The sequence below is a fragment of the Lacerta agilis genome, chromosome 10 (assembly GCF_009819535.1).
Source record: "Lacerta agilis isolate rLacAgi1 chromosome 10, rLacAgi1.pri, whole genome shotgun sequence".
NCBI classification, from domain to species: Eukaryota; Metazoa; Chordata; class Lepidosauria; order Squamata; family Lacertidae; genus Lacerta; species Lacerta agilis.
In genome coordinates, this window is record NC_046321.1 from 68,885,284 (window position 1) to 68,909,145 (window position 23,862).

At 44.5% G+C, this 23,862-nt stretch overlaps 1 protein-coding gene across 1 annotated transcript in view; it reads left to right on the forward strand.

Moving 5' to 3' along the window:
* FRMD4A (FERM domain containing 4A) overlaps positions 1 to 23,862 on the forward strand; it is a 404,157-nt gene that overhangs the window by 291,016 nt on the left and 89,279 nt on the right. The window contains 2 exon segments of the mRNA XM_033162332.1: positions 2,537 to 2,631; positions 21,265 to 21,349. Of these exon segments, the coding sequence (XP_033018223.1) occupies positions 2,537 to 2,631; positions 21,265 to 21,349 (180 nt within the window).

Genomic DNA, 23,862 nt, shown 5'->3' on the forward strand with positions numbered 1-23,862 from the left:
ATCTACTTACAGAGTTGCTGTAAGGGGGGCTAAATTAATATAAGGGGTGTGTGTGTGCTTTGAACCTCCTAAAGCATAGTATGCTAAAGTTAAGTGACGGTGGAGATTAGCTGAGCCTCTGTGGTGTAGTGGCAGGACACCAGTTTGATTCTTGGTATGTTTATTTGGAACCAGTCCTACTGAGTTCAGTGAGATTTATTCCTGGATTAAGCATGTGTAAGATTGCACATTGAGCTGCAAATCAGGAAGTGCTTCACACTCTGAAGCAGCCTTGCACATCAATCTACACACAAGTGTATGTTCTCTAAGCTGCCCAGACCTACATAAGTTATATAAGTGGGAAGAGGGGAGGGCTTTTGCAAGCTTATCCTGTCCAGTCATCTGGAGTCATTTCTTATTCACTGACCTAGTGAGTGGTTCTTTACTGTTCTCTACAGTAAGGCACTAAGTGCTAATTATTATTTGTGGGACCCCATAGGCCTTGCTAGGACTCTGTGTCAACTTGACTGTGCCCCAGAATGTGTTGTACTATATTAAATATACATTCATCTATATACTTTGTTCTACAGTGCTATGGACTTTGCTCACTTCAGCTAAGTTTTACAGAGGAGTGGGCCAATGTTTGGAATACAGAATTCTGCCTTTGACGAGGACAGAAGACCTACGATTCCTGCTACCTCTATTGGTTCTGTTTCTGCAACTGCAATGTATGCTATAAATCCGGGTGGGGAACCTGTGGCCATCCAGATGTTGCTGATGTTGACCTCTCTTGTGTTCAGGACCGGCCCTACAATGAGGCAGAGTAAAGCAGCAGCCTCAGGCGGCAGATGCTGAGGTGCAGGGAATGGACAGAGCTGTGAGCGCCCTGTGGCCCGTCCAGTAGGCAGCTAGCCTGTTGCCCTCGAGTGCAATGGAAGATTCTGTCCTTTCACCAGTACTGAGTAAGATTCACCACCAGTCCAATTGGTTTCTGTATGTATCTCGGGGGAGCTGCCATCTGTCCTCCGCCTTAGGCAGCAAATGTCCTGAGCCAGTCCTGCTTATCCCACCTCATTCCAGCCTTTCTTACAGGAGAAAAGAACTGGTGCAATAAACAAATTAAGGTCTTATATATAGATAACTGTTCATCAATGTACCAAGCAGACACATATACAAGTATATGGCCACGTGTGTGAAACAGCGCAGGAAAAACAGCCCTGAAACCATTTTTCACTCCCAAACTGACAAACTGTTCTCTGCAAGGAAGGGGGGGGGTGAGAGAACCTTCCCATTGTCTCAGAAATAAATGATTACATTTCAAGGATAGCCAGATATACCAGAGGGGCAATCAGAGAAGCATTATCAGGTAAACTGGCAAGCAGGAGAGAAACAACACTCTCAGATTTCTGTTGGAGACCGCCTTTTTCTGTGATGTAGGTATGATGTATCTGGGGGGTGGGCTTTGGGCTACACCTCTTCTGTGATGTAGGTATGATGCTTCTGGGGGTGGTCTTGAACGGCAGTGTGGGCAATTTCAGAGAGCCAGTGTGGTGTAGTGGTTAAGAGCGGTAGACTCGTAATCTGGGGAACCGGGTTCGTGTCTCCACTCCTCCACATGCAGCTGCTGGGTGACCTTGGGCTAGTCACACTTCTCTGAAGTCTCTCAGCCCCACTCACCTCACAGAGTGTTTGTTGTGGGGGAGGAAGGGGAAGGAGAATGTTAGCCGCTTTGAGACTCCTTCGGGTAGTGAAAAGCGGGATATCAAATCCAAACTCTTCTTCTTCTTCTTCTTCTTCTTCAAATTTCTATATAAGGGCAGGCGCTCCTTTGTTCTAGGTGCTTCCCTGTGTGGGGTAAGCACCCTGTTGCAACAGCTTTAATAAAGATCAAGCTTACTAGCTGCTTTGCTTTTAAATATTCTCTGGTTGGCCTCTTTTATTTACTCCTACTGATGGAGAACCTGCAAAGGACTCTACAAGGGCTCTTGTGTACCCCATTAGGGAATAAGGGCAGATTTTGTTTATTACAACTGTGAGATGTGGCTTGATAAGGATCTCCTTTGCACAATGCGATCAATTGTGTGAGGCTACAGTGACTGCTTCTACCACTGAGCTCAGCTGACAAAGGATTATCGGACTGCATTCATGCAGCTGATCAAGAGGAGAGCCTGTAGCCCAAGCACATACGCTCCACTTTGGGAGTTGTGTGTATATGCAAGCTTAGATGCTGGTGCCAGTCCTTTGCCTCTGCAACATAATTGGTTATTTACAGAAGGATCTGGATTGCAGCAGAGCTGTAGCTACCAGGCATTGCCAGGTGCAGAGCACAATGCTGCAATATCTGAATTTGTATGGAGCCTGGCTCAGCTAGCCTTCATCAGGAGCTCTAGCTGCATGTTGTCACTGTGCACGTGGCTTTTGAAGTCATCACTGAACTCTTTCAAGAGACACAACAAGCTTCCTCCTGTTTGCATCTTCTGCATCTTTCCTTTGTTTGTATCTTTCCAACCTAATGCATTTTAGCTGAGCATGTGTTTTTATCTTCTTTTCTTTGCAGCCAAAGCTTTTGGCCAAGGAGCTGCTAGACCTGGTGGCATCACATTTCAACCTGAAAGAGAAGGAATACTTCGGAATTGCCTTCACAGATGAGACGTAAGTGTTTCAGGATCAGAGCATGAAGGTTCCTAATTCTTGGAAGAAATGGGCAAGACCTTCAATGTGAGGTTCCGCAGGGCTCAATCCTATCCCCCGTTGTTTAACATCTACATGAAACCGCTGGGTGGGGATATCCAGAGGTTCGGAGTTTGTTTTCAGCAGTATGCTGATGACACTCAGTTCTGTTTCTCCTTTACATCTGCAAGTGAGGCAGTGGAAGTGCTGGACCAGTGTCTTGCCTCAGTAATGGACTGGATGAGAGCCAACAGACTGAAGCTCAATCCAGATAAGACTGAGGCACTGTTAGTGGGTGGTTCCCTAGACCAAATGGCTGGGAGGTCACCTCTTCTTGATGGGGTTACACTTCCCCTGAAGGAGCAGGTTCGTAGCTTGGGGGTCCTCCTGGATCCATCAACTTCGGCTGGTGGCCCAGCTACACCCCTATCTGGACAGGGATAGCCTAACTACTGTTGTCCATGCTCTGGTAACCTCAAGGTTAGATTACTGCAATGCGTTGTACATAGGGCTGCCCCTGAAGACGGTTCAAAACTTCTGCTGGTGCAGAATTCAGCGGCCAGGTTGCTCACTGGAGTAAGGCGGTTTGAGCATATTACACTGATACTGGTCCGACTGCACTGGCTACTAATTAGTTTCCGGACCCAATTGAAAGTGCTGGTTTTGACCTATAAAGCCTTAAATGGCTCAGGACCGCAATACCTTAAGGACCGCATGAACCTTCCCAGACCCTGAGATCATCTTCTGAGGCCCTTTTTTGTGTGCCTCTTCCTCTAGAGGTCCAGAGGGTAGCAACACAAGAACGGACCTTCTCTGCAGTGGCTCCCCATCTGTGGAATGCTGATCCCAGGGAACTTTGCCTGGGGCCTTCATCATACACCTTTAGGCGCCAGGCAAAAACGTTCCTTTTAACCAGGCTTTTGGTTGATCTGATTTATATCCTATGCCCTTTTAAAATGTGGTTGGGGGGGGGCGCTGTTGGGTTGTTGTTTTTGTCCATGGAGTTTTCTTGGAGTGACTTCCCAGTTCCTTCTCCAGGTGGATCACATTTAGTCTAAACTCTCCGCTATGACCTGTCCATCTTGGGTGGCCCTGCATGGCATAGCTCATAGCTTCCCTGAGTTATTCAAGCCCCTTCGCCACAACAAGGCAGTGATCCATGAAGGACCCCATGGGGTCACGAAGAGTTGGACACGACTGAACAACAACAACAAATTGGGTTGTTGTTTTTGTTTGTATTAGGTGTTTTGTGGTTTTATATCTTGATTTTATTCTGTGAACCACCCTGAGACCGCCATGTATAGGGCGGTATATGAATTCAATAAATAAGAAGAAGAATGAGAGAAGGGCAGGTGGGCCCACCTACTAAGACAAGAGCAGCTCCATCACCTGACGACTTCTGCCAACCTTGCTGTTGGTCCTTGATCTTACAGCAAGTCTGATTTCTGATTTCTATAGACACTGTTCAAAGTGTCCCTGTAACCATGAGGTATAGAAACCTGGCACAATTTATTGAAGTCCTGTGTTCATTTAAATTTTACTGCAAGCATGTGGATAAATTATGAAATTGTAGAAGTTGTAATCATGTGCACCCAGTAGATTGCCAGGTGAGAACTGACATACAAATTGTTGCCTCAAGAAAAAGGAATCTGCTTCCTGTTCCCATCTGTTTTTTACATGGAACTGTAACTACCTTTAGAATGTAAGGTTCTTAAGAGGACAGAGTCTGATCTAGTTAACCATTTATCATGCAGTGACTAGAACAAAAGGAGCCAGAAGGTGCTGGAAAATAATCAATATTCAATTAGAATTTTCAAAATGTTTAACCAATTTATCTCTATGGTAAATATCACAGTCTTCTCAGGGAAACTTCACCAAGAACGGCTCCAGTATAGCTGTCATTGATTTTACTGCGGCATTAAGAAAAAACTTTACATATATTTTTTGTATGGAGAAACTCTTTTAGGAGCTGTGGGCTGGGAAGTGGTCAAATTGGCTTCGAAGTGGTTTATAACTACAAAACCAATTACAAAAAATATAAACAAATGTAATTAAATACACAATGAACAGCCCATTAAAACAACCCCAAAATGAAAAGTTATAACAGTAACTAAAACAATTAAGTAGAGGGGTCAGGTTGAGGTTAAGAGATCAAAGGAATACCTACGTAAATAGATGCCTCTTAAAAAAAATCCTGCAGGAATTCCAATCATAGGAATCATAGGACTGTAGAGTTGGAAGGGACCACAAGGATCATCTACTCCAACCCCCTGCAATGCAGGAGATAGGGCCTCTCATATTTCATCAGGGAGAGCATTGCATCACAGTGGTGCTATCAGTGAAAAGGCCCATCTGCATCAATAATCCTCAGGTTGCAGCAAGAGTAACTGGGTTCCATTTGTTCATCTTAATTTCTTTACCAGGCAGTGGAGGGGAAGATGGTCTTTCAAGTCACATGGTCCAGAGTTTAATACTATCTATCTATCTAGCTATCTATCTGGGTAGCTTCTGTAAGTAGCAAGGCCTTAAAACGGACCCAGTGATTAATAGGTTGTTGTTCAGTCGTTCAGTCGTGTCCGACTCTTCGTGACCCCATGGACCAGAGCACGCCAGGCACGCCTATCCTTCACTGCCTCCCGCAGTTTGGCCAAACTCATGTTAGTAGCTTCGAGAACACTGTCCAACCACCTCATCCTCTGTCGTCCCCTTCTCCTTGTGCCCTCCATCTTTCCCACATCAGGGTCTTTTCTAGGGAGTCTTCTCTTCTCATGAGGGTGGCCAAAGTACTGGAGCCTCAACTTCAGGATCTGTCCTTCTAGTGAGCACTCAGGCCGATTTCTTTGAGAATGGATAGGTTTGATCTTCTTGCAGTCCATGGGACTCTCAAGAGTCTCCTCCAGCACCATAATTCAAGATTAATAGGTAGCAAGTGCCAATTCCTTAGGACTGGTTGCCCTGCCAGGATATGTGTTGGATAAGGGGCATCATTCACCAGCAGAGCTAAGTCATTCTGCACTAGATGAAGGCCTCTGGGCCAGCTGTAGGGAAAGCTTCGCAAAGAGCGCATTACAGTAAGATAAACATGAGGTTACCAACACATGACTCACAGTAGACAAGTCACATCTGTCCAGCTGGTGATGGGGCCTTTGCTGTGGAGGCCACTTGGGTCTCTGTGGGCATAGATGTTTCCAGGAGCACCCCTCAAGGGCACCCCTGCTCCCTCAGAAGGAGTTGCAGCTCTATAGAAAAGACTACCTCCACAAGCAAATTGCTGTCAATGAAAAATGCTCCAAGGACCTCTCGGTCAAAATACTGTGGTATTTTTAATTAAAATATAAATCAACGGTCCACCCAGGCCTTTTTTTTTCCAGCTGGGACTCGCCAGGACTCAGTTCTGGCACCTCTCAGGTGGGCACCATTGCTATTATAAAGGACAAGAGAGGCATTCATGGTGAGTTCTGGCACCTCGTTTTCTAGAAAAATAACATTGGGTTCCACCAACTAGTTTTTATTTAAAAAACAAATCTGAACCCATTGAGAACCTAGAAAAATCCCACTTTTACTGGTATAGGTTGAGTGTTTAAACAAAGGGGAGGCTTGTGGAGAGCAGCCTAAACTATGTAGTATGAATGTAATTCTTTGACTCCAGAGGAAAATCTCTACAGGTGTAATTATTTAGAAATGATTTGTACTGGGGATTTCCATTCATTAGTTGTGCTGCTGATGACAACCTGAATTGGAAAATCAATGGGAACAACCTTTGTGTTGGTGACTTAATAGCTCTTTTGGTGATATCGGTCATTACTTCATACTGCGTGACCAGAATGAGATTGCCATGCTATAAAGTGAAAAGAAGAATGTTCATGTTTGAGAGATCTTAGAACATTTCACAGTATTAACCATCACCTTTAGGGTCAGGCTATATCCAAAAGAAGTATGCAGCAGGTTGGTGGGGGAAGGAAATTCTGCTCCTCTACAAATTCAGGTTGTGTAGTTCATGGCTTGCTGTTCATTATGCAGAGCCTGCTGGGAATGAGTTGCAGCAGCCGGCCATCCGGCACTGGAAACAGAGACAGTCAGTAGTGCAGGATGAGGAACTGTAGCCTCTCCAAAGTTTGCTAGGCTACAACCTCTATCATCTTTGACTATTGACCATGCTAGGCTGGCTAGGGCTGAGAGCAGTTGGAGCACAACAACATTGGAGGTCCACATGCTCCCCAGAGCTGAGGTAGCAGGGCTGGGATGAGGCTGCATGGGACCTGGGAAGGACTAATGACTGCCCAGACTCCACCCCTCATCACCATCTAAAGAAAGGATGTTGTCTGTTGTGTGGCACCACTGAGCATCCTTCTGCAGTGAGCGTCTCAAGGAAAACAAATAACCTGGAGGGGCTGGGACCCCCAGTGAGGCTTCTCTCTCAAAGACCTGGGCTGCTCTTCATAGAGCCATTCTCCTTCTCAGTGGTCTTCAGAGAGTTCCTGGTATACATGGGTGTTTATCCTGGTTCAAAGTTATCATCATAGACAATGCTATCAGTGGACTTTCAGGACTAGATCACAACCATTGGGATCTTGTAATTAAGGGAAATGTCATTTTTTAACAATTGGCAAGGAGGCATTTCACCTCTCCTTTTCTGTACGTACTGGCAATATTAACAACACCTTTCAAAGTGAAGTAACCTTACAGTTATACATAGAACTGCACAGTAAAACACATATAAACTACCATATTATTTGCGGTAAGTTGGGGTTGCATATGATAATGTTTAATATTCCACTTTCTGTTAAAGTAGAGTGTGTCTGTGCCACAGATGTGCCCAGATAAGTAAGAACAAATTGGCCTAGGTTACTTCTGCAGGAGGTACTGTGAATATGTTGGTGGTGTTTTCAAGTTAAGCCTGCCTCAGAAATTAAAAGAACTACCCCATGATCATAAGAAGAGAAAATTCATATATGCTGCAAGAGAGTTAAAATGCACTAATACCTAAAAGAATGCTTCATGGTGGCAGACAGAGGTGACAACAAAAACCTCTAAACTCAGAAAACCAAAGAGCGAGGGTTGCAACAGAAGGGGCCTGGTGTGGGCACAGCCATACTCTTCCCTGCCGCCTGGCCAAAAGAGGTGTCCCAAATGTGTCCATTGCACTGATGGGATCTTCCCACCAGAACTTCTTTGTTTCCATGACTGCGTGTTGTTAATAGCCTGGCAATGAGAAGGCTCCCCATGATCCATGAACCAGAAAGAGTCAATTGTCCCTCATTTGAAATACAGAAAATATGACAAAGGAATAGTATTTCCTACCCAGTAAATGCCACGAGGTATAAATGCAAGAGAATAAATTGGGTTGGAGTCAGTGGTGTGAGAGAGGCATTGTTGTGTGTGGGGCATTCTCACTTGCTGCTTTTGTCCCACTATGCTGTTTGGTCAAGCAGCTTTTGCTAGTTATCGGGACACTCTGTGAACAGAAAGATGGTGAGAAGGCTCAATGCAAAGATGCCTCCATAAGGAGACCAAAAGCCACCACCCTCTGAGACCCCCAACTTCTGTGATCACCACAAGATGCCTCAGGTTGGAACTGGGTGTGCAGAACCCATGAGTCTATACAAGGGGAAATGGTGAAAAGCAAACTGAGAGCAGCATGAGAGTAACTACAGTGTGTGTGTGTGTGTGTGTGTGAGAGAGAGAGAGGAGAGAGAGGAAGAGAGGAGAGAGAGAGAGAGAGAAGCAGCTCGTGTTTTTGAAAGCTCTTGAAAGGGCAGCTTGGCAGGCTCTATTTGCAAGGCTGTTCAGACTACTGGGTGGCAAATAAAATATCTGAGACTTGTTTGGCTATGTTTTAGCCTGCAGTGAAATAGTGGCAGACCTTGTATAAACTCCTAGCAGTAGCAACTTTTAATGGAAAGCCTGACAGACTTTCCATTATATAGTCACGCCAAGGGTGGCAAGGCTGCAATAAAGGGCAAAAGCGGTTATCTCTTTTGTTCTCCCTCTTTGCATTGTATATCTCCAGTCTTCACTCTGACAGGGTGAGCTTTATATGTTAAACACTTAAGTCTGAAGTGATACTGCTACCATCCCCACAGCAATGTGCATGTATTCCTCAAATGCAGGAAGTGAGAGAAACTGCTTTTTCGGCTGCATTATTATATCTGCAGTCTCAGTCAAATAGGTATGAGGAAGAAGCCTCTTGTTTCACTTCCATCCCTTTGTCTCGTACCTTCATCAGGGGCACACTGAACTGGCTTCAGCTGGACCGCAGGGTGCTGGAACACGACTTCCCCAAAAAGTCGGGGACCGGTTGTTTTGTACTTTTGCGTCAGGTGAGTATATGTTTCAGCATCTCTCAGAATGTACCACAGCATGTTTTGCGATTTTGTTCTTGTAGTAAGTTCAGAGTTGGTGTTTAGAAAGGGTAAGGACCCCAAAAAGTCCCCATTGCAGAAAATCACTGGGGCGCAGAATGGAAAGGGCCACAGCTCTATGGTAGGGCATGTGCCTTGCATGTTAAGGTCCCACAGTAAATCCCCAGAATGGAGACAGAACACAGCAGCTACCCAGGAAAAACGAGCTGCCAGTCAGTGTAGGGCAGACTAAGTGGACTGACTCAGAATAAGATAGCTTCCTATGCTGCTGCAAGTTTGAGGCTGCAAAAGGGCATTTCACCAAACATAAAGCCTTGTGCTGGCTGCCAGTGAGAACCCAGGTGTTGCTACTGAGGTACATAAAGGTAAAGGGACCCCTGACCGTTAGGTCCAGTCACGGATGACTCTGGGGTTGCGGCGCTCATCTCGCTTTATAGGCCGAGGGAGCCGGCGTTTGTCTGCAGACAGCTTCCGGGTCACGTGGCCAGCATGACTAAGCCGCTTCTGGCGAACCAGAGCAGCGCACGGAAACGTCGTTTACCTTCCCGCTGGAGCAGTACCTATTTATCTACTTGCACTTGACATGCTTTTGAACTGCTAGGTTGGCAGGAGCTAGGACTGAGCAACGGGAGCTCACCCCGTCACGGGGATTTGAACCGCCGACCTTCTGATCGGCAAGCCCTAGGCTCTGTGGTTTAGAACACAGCGCCACCCGCATCCCTCACTGAGGTACGTAGCCCTGAACAACAGGACAACCCAAGCTTCAAGGTGGTTGGGATACATCCTGAGGACCTCCTCAGTGGCAGCTTCCCAACTGTGGAAGTCCCTTCCCAGGGAAGTATATTTGTCTCCACATGGACCACTTTTAGGCACCAACTGAAGATGCATCGGTTTGTGCTGGCTTTGGGGACATAAATGGATTCCATGGCCCAACAGTTTTAGTACCATTGTCTGCTGCATCGTGTCCTTTGGTTTTTAGATACATAGTTGTGGATGTTTATGGTGGTTGCATTTTACTGTGTTGTGAACTGCCCTGGGAGGAAGGGTGGCACAGATGGTGCCGGGGTTCGTGTTCAAATCTCACCTCAAACTCTTTAGATGGCTTTAGACAAGCTGACATTCCCCTGACTGTCCACCCTCCTCTTTGATGGGCAATGATTCTGGTCTATCTTACTGGCTTATATACCTGATTTGGGTATTTTCACTTAGAGCAGAGAGGTGGAGTATACATATGAAAAATAAATACAATGAATTGTATATTTGCCGTATTTATTTATAATCTTTTAATATCAGTAAGGATGGTTGAAGTAATGTGTGTGAAAGCTACGATTGCTAGGATTCTTAGAGGGGAGACATAGATAGTTAAATGAGAATATATGTTTGTGCATATATCATATGTGGAAATGCCTCAACTCCTAATTTATATCTCTCCTTCCACAGTTCATAACTGCATAGTCATTCCTCTGTTAAACTGCGGAGAGATACACAGGCAGTTATGAACTTTAGAAAAGCAGATATGAATTAGGAGTTGAAGGCTGAATGGTGTTTAATTATGAAAATGTCATTTTTGGTATACCGAGCATCAGAGACATGTATCTTTATGAACATACATAAGCCTCAAACCCAAACAATTTTTGCAGTCTAACCCAAACAAGGAGAATAACATATTAGGGGAGCAGGAAGGAAAGACACCGTTATAAAGTAAGTGTTGTTTGCAGTGGTGAGCTTTGGGGAAGCATTTAAAATGAGAGGGTGAAGGATTAACACAGCACAGGAAGAAGCCATGATGCTGGGAGTAAAAAATGAGAAAGGGAGCCAGCAGTTAGGTTGAGAGAGCCGGAGGAAGACTTGTGGGTGACACGACAAAAGAAAGTTAGTGATGGAAAATTTCAGTGCAAGAAGACATGTGTTTGTGTGAATACATGAAGCTATGGCAGGCAAGGGTGCACACACAAGTCATGCGCCCCATATCTCCTCAGACATGCCAGCTTCTCATTAGTTTGTCACATGATAAGGTTGGGTGTGTTTTTATAGCGTGTTTGATGGCATGTGCTTAGACATTGTCCCTGTGATTGGAAACCCTGCTAAACCAGAGTTATTCTGCTTGCCGGGGGGGGGGTGTTCTGAGAGTGTCCAATCAGACCTTTGCACCTATTGCATGGAAATCTGAGGGGCAGCTACTGCACCTGGGGACCCTGGGGAGGGGTCTTGCCCCTGTTTCCATTCCTTGTCTAACCCTTCACACATTCAGACAAAGGTCTGGACATTATTTAAGTGCTGCAGACTCACACCCTCCTTGTCCTCTCCCTTCACTATTATGGGCAGATTCCGTCTTTCTTTCTGGGTTTCCTCCAGCCATACATTGATATGAGACCTAAACGGAACTGCAAACAGAATTTCCTTGAAACTGCTTTGCCAGACCAACTTTGAATCATTGATTTGAAGAATGGGTTGGAAGCAAATCACAGTTTGCCCAGCTGGAAACTGTCACATAACACAGAAAGGAGAGGGGAATCCTGGGAGCAGAAAACGGGGCAGGAGAAGCTGGATGCGATGGAGATACCTGCTGCATCTTCAGTCTCCAAATCATTATTTGCAGGTTGGCTTTCTTGGCATTGGTGTTGAACCACCATAACCATGGAACTAGATACTTCAGCCAGTTCCAAGAGCAGCAGCAAGACTCTTAAATGGAGCCGGTCTGTGTACCTGTTTGTTTCTGGACTCAGAGTGCCAGTCATTACCTTTTGAAGCCTAAATAGTTTACCTGTCCAATACATTCAGTGAGGCCTTTTTTTGTACAGTTGTACAGTCTGGTGTAAAATTGACTAGTACAAGAGGAAAGGGCCTTTTTTTGTTACAGTGCCCAAAATTTGAAGCTCCCTGAACCAGGAAATCCATTTTCTCTCCATTTCTATTCTATGACTTTTGATCAATTTTTGTGTGATTTTTCTTGACTCCACACTCCCTGCCACCATGAATTGTTTTGTAGGGTTGTTGTGGGGTTTTTTTGGGTAATTTTTGTATATATATTTGTAATTTTGCTGCTATTCTGATTATATTTTGTTTTCCATTCATGATATTGTAGGGTGTGTTTTTTCCACTAATACTTTACCCCTGGGGGTGCACTCCATTGTCTCTCGAGATAGACAGATGCCAACAGCAACTTGCAATATGTCTTGCTCACTTATCTAAGCCAAATGTTCCTTGGTGCAGCAAGTCCAGCTTTCCTTGGAATATTCCCATGCAGCTACTCAGTAAAAAGGGTGATGAGTCACTCTCACTATAACCAAAATAAATTGTTCTCTTCACATTGCTGAAAGTTCTGAAATAAGCTTTCAGAGACTTCTTATATTGTGAAAGAAACCTCTTTGTTAGAAACAGACAAGAGTACAGCCTCTCTACTTAATCTGGTAATTTGGTAATCTGGTAAAGTTGCACATTGAAGTCCGGGAGGAGGAAATAATGAAAACCTTCAGCGGAACAAGTGAGGACACTTCTGGGTAACGTGGACTGCAGTGTAACGAAATGGTTCCACACCTATTACAAATGATGACAATAAAGCTCAAGAGTCCAAAGGAAATATTTAGCAGGCGTACTTCAGATAACGAGGCTCTGTCTGCACTTCCAGGCGTCACTTCTGCAACTCGGCACTATAGCCAGCTATGCTGCTATCTCCAGAAACAGGAATGGTGGGGTGTGGGAGGAGCATAGTGACCTAGACCCTAATATCATGCGCAGCTCCAATTACAGAGACTTTTTTCTCATCTTAGGACTCATCCAGACTTCCTTTTGCACTGACTTTCTAGGCACAGGTCTGGGCTTTAAAGCACCGTGTCCAAGCAGGTTTGGTTTTTTGTCCCAACACTTTCTCTGAGTGTTTATCACTGAATTGGAGCAAGTGCCAATCAGGTTTTTCGCAGATTGCTGTTTGCTCTGATTCAGCAGTAAAATTCCCTGGGGAAAGCTATTATTATTATTATTATTATTATTATATATTATATTATTACTGTACTGTTCATCTGACTGGGTTGTCCCAGACATTCTTGGAAGCTTCTAGCAGATTAAAACACCAAACACAGTAAAACATAAAGCATTAAAAACTTCCCTAAACAGGGCTGCCTTCAGATGTCTTCTATAAGTCATATAGTTTATTTCCTTGACATCTGATGGGAGGGCATTCCACAGGGCAGGCGCCACTACCGAGAAGGCCCTCTGCCTGGTTCCCTGTAACTTTGCTTCTCGCAGGGAGGGAACTGCCAGAAGGCCCTCGGCGCTGGATCTCAGTGTCCGGGCAGAACAATGGGGATGGAGATGCTCCTTCAGGTATACTGGGCTGAGGCCGTTTAGGGCTTTAAAGGTCAACACCAATACTTTGAATTGTGCTTGGAAACATCTGGGAGCCAAGGTATGCCTTTCAGGACCAGTGTTATATGGTCCCGGCAGCCACTCCCAGTCACCAGTCTAGCTGTCACATTCTGGATTAGTTGTAGTTTCTGAGTCACCTTCAAAGGTAGCCCCACATAGAGCAAATTGCAGTAGTCCAAGCAGGATGCACCACTCTGGCGAGACAGTGAGCAGACAGGTGGAGTTGGTGGACAGCTGCCCTAGACACAGAATTAACGTGCATTTTCATGGACAGCTGTGAGTCCAAAATGACTCCCAGACTGTGCACCTGATCCTTTAAGGACACAGTTACTCCATTCAGGACCAGGGAGTCCTTCCCACCTGCCCACCCCCTGTCCCCCAGGATTCAATCTCTATGAGACAAAAAAACCAACCCCCCACTTGGCTACGGAGCTTTAAACCACAGACCTGTGCTGGGAAAGTGTGATTCAAAAGGAAATCTGGATGAGCCCTGACCATTGGCCATTCTAGCTGGGGCAGATGGGGTTGTAGTTAGGGAGTGAGGAGGAGAACTTAGATTCAGTTTGCATTTCAAGTTGAGGCTACCTAAGGTGCACTCTTTGAAACATCATGCAAACCAAAATGCAGTCATTCTTCAAAATTCACCCTTCTCTGAATTTTGCAGTGCGATCTCCAGCCAAGGAATGTGTACAAAAAAGTGCATATACTGGGTATAAGTATGTATGAAGATGCATATGTTGGTGAAAATAACAGATAAAAATGCATTATATTGGGAAAAATTGCTTTGCAAAAATGTGTGAGGTAATAGAGATTTGCAACAAAATGCTGATCAATTTTCACGAGAATTAAAAAAAAACCAACCACTGCAAACTAATGTGAAAATGTAGAGAGCTGGCCTTAAGAGTGAAAAATGAGAAACTGATAGAAACCAAATTAGACTCACATTAAAAAAACAACAACCACACAACAGCTTTACCTCAAGTTGTTCCTTGATTCCACGGCAATGATGCTCAGGCCCTCTAGTTCTGAGTATTCGTTGATTCACATGCTCAGACCATGTTAGTGACATTGACATGGATGACTTTGACGTAAAGCCAGCATTCAGTGGCTGAATCCAGTTATAGTGCAGGTGTTAGTTGTTGCCAGATAAACCCTGCTGCTTGGGAGTGAAAATCCCCCTCTCCCTTTAGTAGGGTTGTGTTCAGCTTTGGAATAGAAAATCACACACATACTGAAGACAAGATGCAAGCTGCATCAAGATGTGCATACCAAAGCTAATTTGCCCATCATTAGTTCTGATTGCTGGTGTTCTGGAATAAAATGAGAATAGGACTGAGCCTGGAGGGATCCCACTCCTTGGCCTCTGAAGACGGATACACTAGATGTTAAAATCAATAGAGAGAGTCCTGCTTCTGTTGCTTTTCTTATTCCTTTCCAGCTGATTACTTAACAGACCAGCAATGGGGCTGTTTTACTCTTTCTTTCTTTTTCAGTCCCCCCCCCCTCCCGTCCTGGCTAAGCTGTGGCATATGCTTTTAATGGTTTACAATGGATGTTAGAATACAGGATTTGATGGGAAAGCGGCCACAAGCTCTTTGCATTATGGACTGGCAGATATGTTTTATCCACTGGGCCTGCTGTCTATGTAATGTACACAATCTTTATTGTGATAGTGGGGAGTAGCAATTGCGGGGCTTCTATGTTCAGCTCCTGTAACCCAGTTTTCAAGCTATCTCCAGAGAGGGAGAACTATATCAGGCTGTTCCTCACCTGATTCAGTTTCTAAAAGGTTTATTCATAAGTCTGTTCTGTCCCATTTCCATATTAATCTTACAGATTTTAAAAATATTTTCCAGTAGTTTACAAATGCTTTTCAATAAAAAGATGTGTTTTTTTAAATCACAAGGAAATCCATATTCAAATTCATTTTTCCTCTCAAAGTACACATTTCTAAACACATTGTATCCTAAAATGCATGTTTTTGTATGTATTTTGAGAAAAAAAACTGCTGCAAAATTCAGGGAAGTACAACACACACACACACACGATAACTGCTTCCTGATCTGCACAGGTCAGGGCAGTTCATATCAGAATTTGCAAAGAAGGAATTGCTTGGTGGATCCTACCTCCAGGGTGTGAGTGGCAGGCAGGATCTACAGAAGAGTCACTGGCAAAGTAGTCGAGTGCAAGCCTGGGCTGAGCTGAGACCTTTGCCCCAAAAGGAAGAGCTGGAAGAGGAATCCAGGTGGAGAGTAACAGCATGGAAGGGATTAGGGAAGCGATCGTTTAGGGATGGAAGGAGATGCAGGCAAAGACAGTGTAAGCGAGAATGGGAATTCCGCAATGAAGGCCATCTATTTAGCAAGGCAACTTCTCTGTCAAAATGCCAGCAGGGAGACTGTTGTCAGGAAATTGCCTTCTGTTTCAGCCATTACTTTTTTCGTGTGTCACAACTGAAGGAATAGCTCTTTCTATTCTGTTTAGGCTGCTTGGAGATTCATATAGATTGCCTTAGTCTTTACAGTCTCGAATGCCATGACTAATACCTTTGACTGTAGATGTGGCAGAGAACACAGGATGCGATGAAGAACGCAAAGTTGTTAGTGAGCAACTGAGTGACTTGCGTTGAACAGGCTTCTGGTCTCAGAACTGAGAGATGCTGTCTCTGAAGACCTTACACCAACAAGCGTACTGTAACAAGGTTCCAATGTATTTCCAATGCTTTTAGTGTACGTTTCTGACATGCGCAGATGGTGAAAATGAATGTCTGTGGTGGAGATGGAAAATTTGAAACTGGGGAGGTGCTGAAATTCATGTTTTCAATGCCTTTCTTAAAAAACAAAGTTGCCTTACCCCCCCCATACTATAAAATTTCACTAACAGTAGTTAGCACTTCCATGAAAAGGGGTCACATTATTGAGCTTCTGGAAATAATATTTATGCTAATACCTAGGAAACTATTAACGCTTGCCAGGCAAAATAGAAAACCATTGTACTACTGCTACATCTCTAAAGTTCTTACATCTCCAGCTATAAATTCACAGTGAATAAATGAAACTTCTGGTTTTCTAAGCAAACAATAGAATACTTTTCCACAAAAATCCTCTAGAAGGCTCCAGCCCCTTTTAAATGAAGAAAATTATTTCCCTTGGTTGTTGTTTTAATATTGACACACATTTTGGAAGAACTTCCCAACATACAATGTGCACTGCAGATCTTTGGAGAATGAGGTTTTCTTTGTAGGTCCTAAATATCATGTGGAGCTCTTCACTATGGGAGGATATACCGACTGGTATGCTTGTTAGGTGCTATTTTTCTAGAAAAACGGTGCCAGAACTCACCACGAATGCCTCCCTCGTTCTCTTAGAATGGCAATGGCACCTACCTGAGAGGTGCCAGTACTGAGTTCTGGCTGAAAAAAGCCCTGTGCTTGTTTGAGTTTCCTACTGAGCGTCTTTACTTGTAAGAATTGCTCAGCGCATCAGCCAGGCTTTCACTGTAGGTTTAAGAAATGCAATGCTGCCCTCTGGTGTCCCACAGGAGTGTCTTCTTTTTTCAGCTCACACCTGTAAGCACGGCCAGGTGCCACTGGACAGATCTGCACTCCTTCCTTCCTTTTCTTTCTAAGCTAATATGTAGTTTGTAAGAAGCATATTTGAAACATTCCAATGAGAGGTTGAAATTCACAGCTGTTGTTAATGTAATTCTCACATCCAGCTCTGAAGTCCAGGGAGAGATCCTGGGCTTGTCACAATGCCCTGTCATAGGCTTAGAAGGCAGGGCCCCATTATCTGCACCACACGGAAGCAAGAGGGATCCAATGAAAGGCTTTGCTAAGGCGCCTTGGTATGATGGCCACTGAGGGGAAATTTGAACTAAGCACTTCATAACTTGTGCTCAGGCCCCTCTGCAACAGAGCTCTCGTTTCTGTCAGGTAGGTACATACGCAAAGCACAATTTAGCACTTCTGCGCATGCACAAGCGTCGAAACCCGGAAATAACCTATTCCGGTATTCCCGGGTTCAGCGCAGTGTACAACCCGAAAACACGCAACCCGAAGCGTCTGTAACCTGAGGTATGACTGTATTTCTAAGAATCCACGAGAAAGCAGCTATGTTGAAAAAAGATGACTGCAAGTTTTCTGTTATTTCCATATTTTGTTTTACTATGACCCCCTCCAGACCTGTTTATTGAGCAGTCATCCTGATTTGCTCGCACAACGGGCGAACCATATTGGTCTTTATTGAGCATTTGTTTTCCTTTGTTTGCAGGGTGGGTGGGTTATATAAAAGATTTATCCTGATTTGCTGGCAGGCTGTTTATACCTTTATAACAGTTTATACTGTTAGTAATTCATTCATCCCACACTTTTCTACTCATTTCTTCATCCGTTTCCAAACTGCAAGAAGTATGAAAACACATCTAATGCCTATTGAAAGTACATTGCTTCCTGCAAAGAATCCTGGGCAGAGTCTTTTTCACTTCACAAAGCTACAGTTCCCAGCACCCTTAACAAACTACAGTTCCAGTGATTCTTCAGAGGAAGTTATGTGCATTAAATGTGTGTTAGATATGCTTTAAATCTGTGCTTTAGCATTGCCCTGATTCCTTTTGAAAGTGGATTTGTTGTGCTTGGGCGACACAGCCCTTTAATCCACTTTAATTGTGCAAACATAAATTTCCCAGTATGTGCTTGAATCCTTCCTGCAAAATTATGACCATCTGCAGGTGGTTTGCACTGGATTTTGTTGTTAACAAACCTTGGCTTAAAAGCGGAATACAAGTCAAAGCAAAAAAATAAACAACACCTGCTAGATGTGGTGGGAGCATTTACAAAAACTATCAGATGAAGGCATAGTTGTGGGTTGGGACAAGGTGGTGTCCTTTTTGTGCCTTACCATCTTGCAGGGGTACCAACTTGAATAAAATATTGGGGGCAGGTAAGCCGCACCCCACATAATCGACCACAAAACGCACTCATGCAAACCATTTGAATGGCAATGTTCATCAACTTAGGGGGGCCTGGCCTCCTCAGATATTTTAAGGGGGGTGCAAAGGGACCACAGCCCCTAGGAGTTGGCTCCTATGCCGTCTTGTATATCAAGTACCGTATTTTTCTGTGTATAAGCGCCCCCTATTTGGGGGGACTAAATTTAAAGAAAATAAGGGAAGATGGCCCAAAGTTGTTGAGCTTTTTTTGGGGGGGAATTGCACACACGCCATCACCCAGCAGGGCTGTTGCTGGGGGTTGGCAAAGTGGGCAGCCGCTCCCCCCATGCCACTGCAGGCGGGAAGCTCCCTAGAGCTTTTTTGACTCAAAAATCATGTGAAAAAACTGGGGCCGTCATATACACGGATAGTGTATGGATAGAGTTTGGATTTGGCATCCCGCTTTATCACTACCTGAAGGAGTCTCCAAGCAGCTAACATTCTCCTTTCCCTTCCTCCCCCACAACAAACACTCTGTGGGGTGAGTGGGGCTGAGAGACTTCAGAGAAGTGCGACTAGCCCAAGGTCACCCAGCAGCTGCATGTGGAGGAGCCGAGACGCGAACCCAGTTCCCCAGATTACGAGTCTACCGCTCTTAACCACTACACCACACTGGCTGGGGGAACTGCACACCTCCACGCTACTGTGGGAAACGCTCCCTAAAGTGCGCGGCTCCCACAGCGGCATGGGGGGAGTTGCACACCTGCCACCCAGCTGGCTGGCGGCGCGCAGCCTCCCCCTCCCCCACGCTACTATCTGTGTATAGGATGGCCCCAGTTTTTTGACATGATTTTTGAGTCAAAAAACCTCGTCTAATACATAGAAAAATACGGTATTTCAAACGTTTCTATTATAACATATTTCACTTGCGCTTATGTTTTAAATGTGTTGTAAGTTGCTTCAAGACTTTCTGTGTAACAAATGACTAGAAAGTTTAACGAATCGCCACCATCAACTACTGTTTGCCACAACCATGGTAATCCTTAACATTTTTGTATAGGATCTATATAGATCAGTGGTTCCCAATTAGCTAATTACTGAGTACCCCCTATTTTTCAAAAGTCAAGCCACGGACCCCCGACTTTTGAAAATGTTGATAACTCTATGGCGGTTATCTCTGCAAAGCAATTTTTTGAACAAAATGTGGGGTAGCCCCTAATAAGCAAAGGATTTTAGGTATACCACAAAACAGACTAGGGTTGAGCAATATCTCATTTTCAACATTGTGATGAATCTGCAGTTAAGCCTCACAATATTCCGATATATCACAATGTCTGAAATTGGAGATCAGGTGTGGGGATGAGGGAAGGAACCGCCCAGAGATCAGGTGGGTGGGTGGAGGGGGGGAAGTGGAGTCCCCCCCACCGCATGGTTTGAGTGGGAGGGGAGCTGCATCAAGCCGCCATCAGCGGGGCATCCAGTGGTAGCAGCTAGTGAAGAGGCACATCCTCTGTGGCTGCACGGGGAATGGGAGCGCCACGGTGCCTTGAAGTGAGGACGATCAGCTGCCCTGTTCTCTCTCAGCGTGAGAGAAGGCAGCTCAGACCAGCAGCATTATCGGCTGGGATCATCGTGCAATATTGGCGATGCCTTGAATTCAGCTGCCCTGCTCTCCCTTGCGCAAGGAGCAACGTATTGTTCCAAAATTTGTGATATTATCATGCAAAAATGACAAAAAATAGTTGGGGGGAGGCATGGGATGGGGCCACGGACCCCATGGGTATGTTCCATGGACTCCCAGGGGTCCCCAGACCCCTAATTGGGAGCCACTGATATACGGTAGAATATTCCCAAGATGCAGGTGATAGCTAGCCAGTTCATGGGAGAGTGTGGGCGGGCAGATCTGTTCATTTCAGTTTCTTGTTTTTCTGTTTGGAAGTTCGGCTCGCCATATTTCTTCTTCAATTTGCATTAAAAAAAAAAAAGAATCCTCATGAAAATTCACCATGATGTTAGCATGCATTTCTTGTAATGTACACATTTTGTGTGGAATTTTGTTGAATACATTTTTGCAAGCCATTTGCTCTAATAAAATGCATTTTCGCATGTCATTTTCATTTATATGCACTTTGCTCTAATACATGCATTTTGGTTCCCATTTTTTGGTTGAAGAACTGCATCACAAAATTCAGAGAAAGGTGACTTTTGAAGGATAGCTGTTTTGTTTGACGTATTTGTTTCAGGAAGTGCAGTTTAGATAGGTTTGCATTAAAATGCAAACTGAACCACATTGCTACCCCTCCTTAGGTCAGAGGTGAGATTTTGACTGAGGGCATGGCTGTTTCATACCTAAGGCTCATAGCCACCTTACTGCACTAGCTCTTTCCCATAGCTGCATGCAGGTTCATGTGAGTAGTATTTGTTTCTGTGCAGCATTCCCATGATGTTGTGGAATTCCACAGATTCAGCACTCCAGGTACAGACTTCCAGCTATTTTCATTTTAAATCTATATTCAGGGGTCACTTCTCCCCTTCATAGCAAAAAAGGCTATTTCAAAATCAATTACTCCCCAGCTAGGATGAAACCATTTCTTGAGAAGCAAAGCAGCACAATTGTGAAGGACAGAGGAAAAAGAAAACCATCCCAGCCGAAAATATCTATAGAGCTATAAATCAGCGTGTGAAATAAAACAAGCATTAATGCCTTTCATATTGGCTGGGATTTACACATACAGCATTTCTGAATGACCATGTCTTAAGAGGCACACAAATCTTTCCAAGAGTCGTAACACAATCTCTAAAACTAAAACAGAAAAGGGAGAATTCCTCTCTCTCAGCCCCAAAGGCTCCTCTGAGCACATTTTTTCACATAATAAAAAAAATATTGTACAGGGTCCTATTTATTTAGTGGCTGCAATTTTCCCCCTGTGTTTATATGACTTCTCCATTTCATTTCTAGGTTCTACATTGAAAGCATATCCTATCTAAAGGATAATGCTACCATTGAGTTGTTTTTCTTGAATGCCAAGTCCTGTATTTACAAGGTAAGGCCTTGACACTTTTTCTTCATGTCGCTGCCGTTGTAATTAAGCCTTTCTTTAAAAATAAGCACTGCCAATTTGTGCCTCCTTTGGCTATCTGTGATTCTCTGCCTATATATCTGCCTGCCTGCCTGCCTGCCTTTACCTGTTGGGAGCCTCCCAGAGTAGCTGGGGAGACCCAGCCAGATGGGCGGGGTATAAATAATAAATTATTATATTATATCACCTGCCTCTCAGACATTTGTTAACTCTGACGGATGGTGCCCCAAGCTAGCAATCATAGTAACAAACCACTTCTAATTTGGAGAAGTATTGTTTTCTAGGTAAGGAGAAAACACCATCTCCTTGGATTGCCAGATGGCAGTCATATTTCTGATAGTATGAGCTAATCTGTAAGAAACAATTCTGTTGGTTCAGGAAGAGTATGTACTCTCAGCAGTGCAGACGTCTGGACTCCATACTTTCAAGATCTCTAGTTTTCTGAGTGTGAATAAATCCTTTTTGTTTGTTTGAGGTGGGATGTCAAGATGGTTGCTAAATGAGGGATTTAGCACTGTTGTGAGTCGTTAGAACTCCTTTGAAGGCATCCATCAGAAGAGGGCACCCTTGCCGCTGAGTTGCGTGTGAGGACTGACTGGGCAGCCGTTCCCAGATGTTTACTGGGAGGCGTGCGAGTTTCTTGAAACCTTGCCATGTGCACCAGAACAAAAATGGTTACATGCAGTGCAGATGAAATGGTTTCTGTCCAAATTCTTGGCCTTATGGATGTTTGAAAAGGGAAAGGGAAAAGCCACTGGACTGTTGTTGCTGGTTACTTGGATAAAACAAAACAGTCCCAAGTGCAGAACATTGTGCAACACTTTGACAGATGAACAGGCTCCCTGGATTGAAGCTGGAATACCCTAGGCTAAGGGCGCACAGCTGCTTTGTGCTGTGAGACAAAACAAACCCAGAGGGGAAGGGAAGTTGCAGAAGCAGAAAGGTCTTCTGCAGACACCCAGGGCTGCTTCAAACGTGGCCTGTGCAGGGTCTCATCTCTTGCCTCTGCTTAACTGGTAGGCGGACATGTGAACTCACTCCACCAAAAAGCATTTTGTTTCAGCTGAGATGGGAGTTCTGTTTCTAGCATGAGAAGAGCCATTCATACTCCCCCCCCCCCAAGTTTTGCATGATGCTGTAGTCATCTTTTGAATTATGGCATGAATTGAACTTACCTCTTGGTAAAGTCATAGAAATGTAGAGTTGGGAGGGACCATGAGGGTCATCTGGTCCAACCCCCTACAGGGCAGGAATCTTCTATCCCACGACCCTGAGATTAAGCATCTCCTGCTCTACCGACTGAGCTACCCCAGTCCCTCTTGGTTGTTGAGGCATATTATTGTCCTTGGGAGGATTGGTGTTGCCACTGATTCTGTATGGCAAGCTGTGTGCTTGAACCTGTTCCTGCATCTCTTGTTTCCTGATGTTTGTGTGTTAAAATTTTAAATGAAGAAAAGGGAGCAGGGAATAGCACCTTCAGGGGGTGGGAGTGGAATCATAGAGTGGCATAATTTGGGAGGGATCTTGGAGGTCATCTAGTCCATCCCTCTGCTCAGTGTAGGATCTGCAGTGCAGGATGCAACTGCCGCATCTCTGACTGGTGGTCAGTCAGCCTCTGCTAACATGCCTCTGGTGAAGGAGAGTCTATCCTTTCTGGGGCAATCTCTTTCACTGTCAAGCAGCTCATACCATTACACAGTTTTTTTCCAAATGTTTAGTCAAAATCTTATTTCTCTGCCATTTCCACCCATTGTTTCCATGCTTGCCCTCTGGAGAAGTAGAGAGTATCTTCTGCTCCATCTTTGCATGACAGCTTAAAAACTGATATCCTGCCCCAGCTTCTTCAGGCTGACATTCCCAGTTCTTTCAGCCATTCCTCAACAGACTTGGGTCACTTCCAGATGGGCAGTTTATTGAGCGTTCATGCTGATTTATTTGCTTATGTGATGTTGTGTCGAGCCTTTCCAGTCCACATTCCCATCACTTTCCTTACTGTTGAAAGTTCAGTCTGGGGAGGGAGTGGGTTGGTTGCTGAAGAGTCCAAATCCAGTTTAATTACACAGCCTGAATTTGCAGATATGCCATTGAATCCTGCCTATAAAACAGCTGCCACCTTGATCTCCAGATGCCACACCATCCAGAAATATTTCTCCTTTGGATGTGTTCTTATATGTCCTTCCCAAAAACTGCTTCCCAAAACTGAAGAGAGCACTCCAGATGTGACCTGACCAATACATAATAGTGGAACCAGTAGTGCTCCTGATCAGTACCCCTGTGGCTGTTTTTCCTTTTTTAAACTAAAAAAAGATACATTAAATGCATTCATGCATTTCATGTGTCATCTAAACAAAATTAAAAAATTCCTTCCAGTAGCACCTTAGAGACCAACTCAGTTTGTTATTGGTATGAGCTTTCGTGTGCATGCACACTTCTTCAGATACATGTTATTGTCTAGTTAGGCCTTGAAGTTTAAAAGA